Below are 2,500 nucleotides of genomic sequence, written 5' to 3' on the forward strand. Positions count from 1 at the left end.
AGCTCCTCCGGAGACTGCTTCCCTGCTCTCATCAAAACATACTTCTATTGAACCAAACATTACATTATTCAGAGATAGGTATTTTCCTAGTAACATTCTCTGAGGCTTTCATGGTTTCTCTCAGTTTTTTCCTCAGTTTGTCTCTGTTTCTGTGAATCTCTAGTCTCTCAGACTTTACCACCTTGCCTCTCTACTACCTGGTTGAAACGTCTGTATTCAATACCGAAAGAGTTGAACAGCAGGCTCTTACTGTTCAGGACTCTACTATGTTAACCAATTATGCCCTCAAAGTGGCAGTGGATCTACAGTGCCTTTATAGAGTATTCACACCCCTTGGCTTTCTCCACATCTTGTTGTGTTACAGCCTGAATTTAAAATGGACTAAATGTAGATGTTTTTTGTCTCTGGCTTTAACACAGTACCGCATAATGTCAAAATGGAATGATGTTTTTAGAAATGTTTACAAATGAATAAAAAATGAAAAGCTGAAATGTCTTGAGTCAATAAGTATTCAACCCCTTTGTTAATGCAGACTAAATAAGTTCAGGAATAAGTTCAAGTCACATAATAAGTTGCATGGACTCACTCTGTGCAATAATAGTGAACATCACAGATTCAACCACAAAGACCAGGGAGGTTTTCCAATGCCTCGCAAAGAAGGGCACCTATTGGTAGATGGGTAAAATGTAAAAAAGCTGACACTGAATATCCCTTTGAGCATGGTGAAGTTATTAATTACACTTTGGATGGTGTATCAATACACACAGTCACTACACAGATACAGGGATCCTTCATAACTCAGTTGCCGGAGAGACAGGAAACCGCTCAGGGATTTCACCATGAGAACAATGTTGACTTTAAAACAGTTACAGAGTTTAATGGCTGTGATAGGAGAAAACTGAGGATGGATCAACAACATTTTAGTTACTCCTTAATAAGTAATATGTTGTATTTGCCCCAAACGTAACAGTTTGTATTCAGGACAAAAAGTTAATTGATTTGACACATTTTTTTGCAGTATTACTTTTAGTGCCTTGTTGCAAACAGGATGCATGTTTTGGAATATTTGTATTCTGTACAGTCTATATTCTTTTCACTCTGTCATTTAGGTTAGTATTGTGGAGTAACTCCATTGTTGTTGATCCATCCTCAGTTTTCTCCTATCACAGCCATTAAACTCTGTAACTGATTTAAAGTCACCATTGTTCTCATGGTGAAATCCCTGAGCGGTTTCCTGTCTCTCCGGCAACTGAGAGAGACAGGAAGGATGCTTGTATCTGTGTAGTGACTGGGTGCATTGACAAACCATCCAAAGTGTAATTAATAACTTCACCATGATCAAAGGTATATTCAATGTCTGCTTTTTTAAATTTTACACATCTACCAATAGGTGCCCTTCTTTACGAGGCATTGGAAAACCTCCCTGGTCTTTGTGGTAGAAACTGTGTTTGAAGTTCACTGCTCGACTGAGGGACCTTACAGATAATTGGATGTGTGGGGCACAGAGATGAGGTTGTCATGAAAAAATAATGTGAAACACTATTATTGTCCATGCAACTTATTATGTGACTTGAACTTATTCCTGAACTTATTTAGTCTGCATTAACAAAGGGGTTGAATACTTATTGACTCTGGACATTTCAGCTTTTCATTTTTTATTCATTTGTAAACATTTCTAAAAACATCATTCCATTTTGACATTATGCGGTACTGTGTTAAAGCCAGAGACAAAAAACATCTACATTTAGTCCATTTTAAATTCAGGCTGTAACACAACAAGATGTGGAGAAAGCCAAGGGGTGTGAATACTCTATAAAGGCACTGTAAGCACTTGAAAAAAATGAATACTTTTTGAACCCAGTTCTGGTGTGTGTGTGTGTGTGTGTGTGTGTGTGTGTGTGTGTGTGTGTGTGTGTGTGTGTGTGTGTGTGTGTGTGTGTGTGTGTGTGTCTGTGTGTGTGTGTGTGTGTGTGTGTGTGTGTGTGTGTGTGTGTGTGTGTGTGTGTGAGTGTGTGTGTGTGTGTGTGTGTGTGTGTATTACCTTAGCCCCCATAGCCCAAGCCGCCAGAACATGGCGACAGTAGTTGAGGCTGGCGGGCTTCATCTTGGAGTCACAGGATCCGCTGTACTGTGGGACTGTACTCATCTCAGGAGAACACTCAAACACTTCCATGTGGTGCACTATGGCCTCGTTACCAGGGGTTACCACCGACTCATACTGGGGTGGGGGATGAAGAGGGAGGAGGATGAGGAGGGGGAGGAGGAGGAGGAGGAAAGAAGAGGTGGAAATTGATTGGTATTGACTCCGCTGTTTTGATTTTCAAACTCATTGCTATGCCCAAGGATTGGGTAGGGCTAAGCAATAAGGTTGGGAGGGATATTGTCATATTGATTACATTTATACACTTATCCAAGTCTATTCGAATGCCTAGGGGCCAGGGTTTGATGGAATTGGACTCGAAGGTTCCATCCATAGAAATAGAATTACTGAGAATAATCC

General features: G+C 40.4%; 1 protein-coding gene across 1 annotated transcript in view; it reads right to left on the reverse strand.

The window, feature by feature from the left end:
* Positions 1–2,500, reverse strand: part of LOC115149420 (dopamine beta-hydroxylase (dopamine beta-monooxygenase)) — a 39,213-nt gene that overhangs the window by 27,189 nt on the left and 9,524 nt on the right. Inside the window, exon 4 of the mRNA XM_029692260.1 lies at positions 2,042–2,218. Coding sequence (XP_029548120.1) covers positions 2,042–2,218 — 177 coding nt within the window. The remainder of the gene's footprint in view (positions 1–2,041; positions 2,219–2,500) is intronic.

The sequence above is a fragment of the Salmo trutta genome, chromosome 15 (assembly GCF_901001165.1).
Source record: "Salmo trutta chromosome 15, fSalTru1.1, whole genome shotgun sequence".
NCBI classification, from domain to species: Eukaryota; Metazoa; Chordata; class Actinopteri; order Salmoniformes; family Salmonidae; genus Salmo; species Salmo trutta.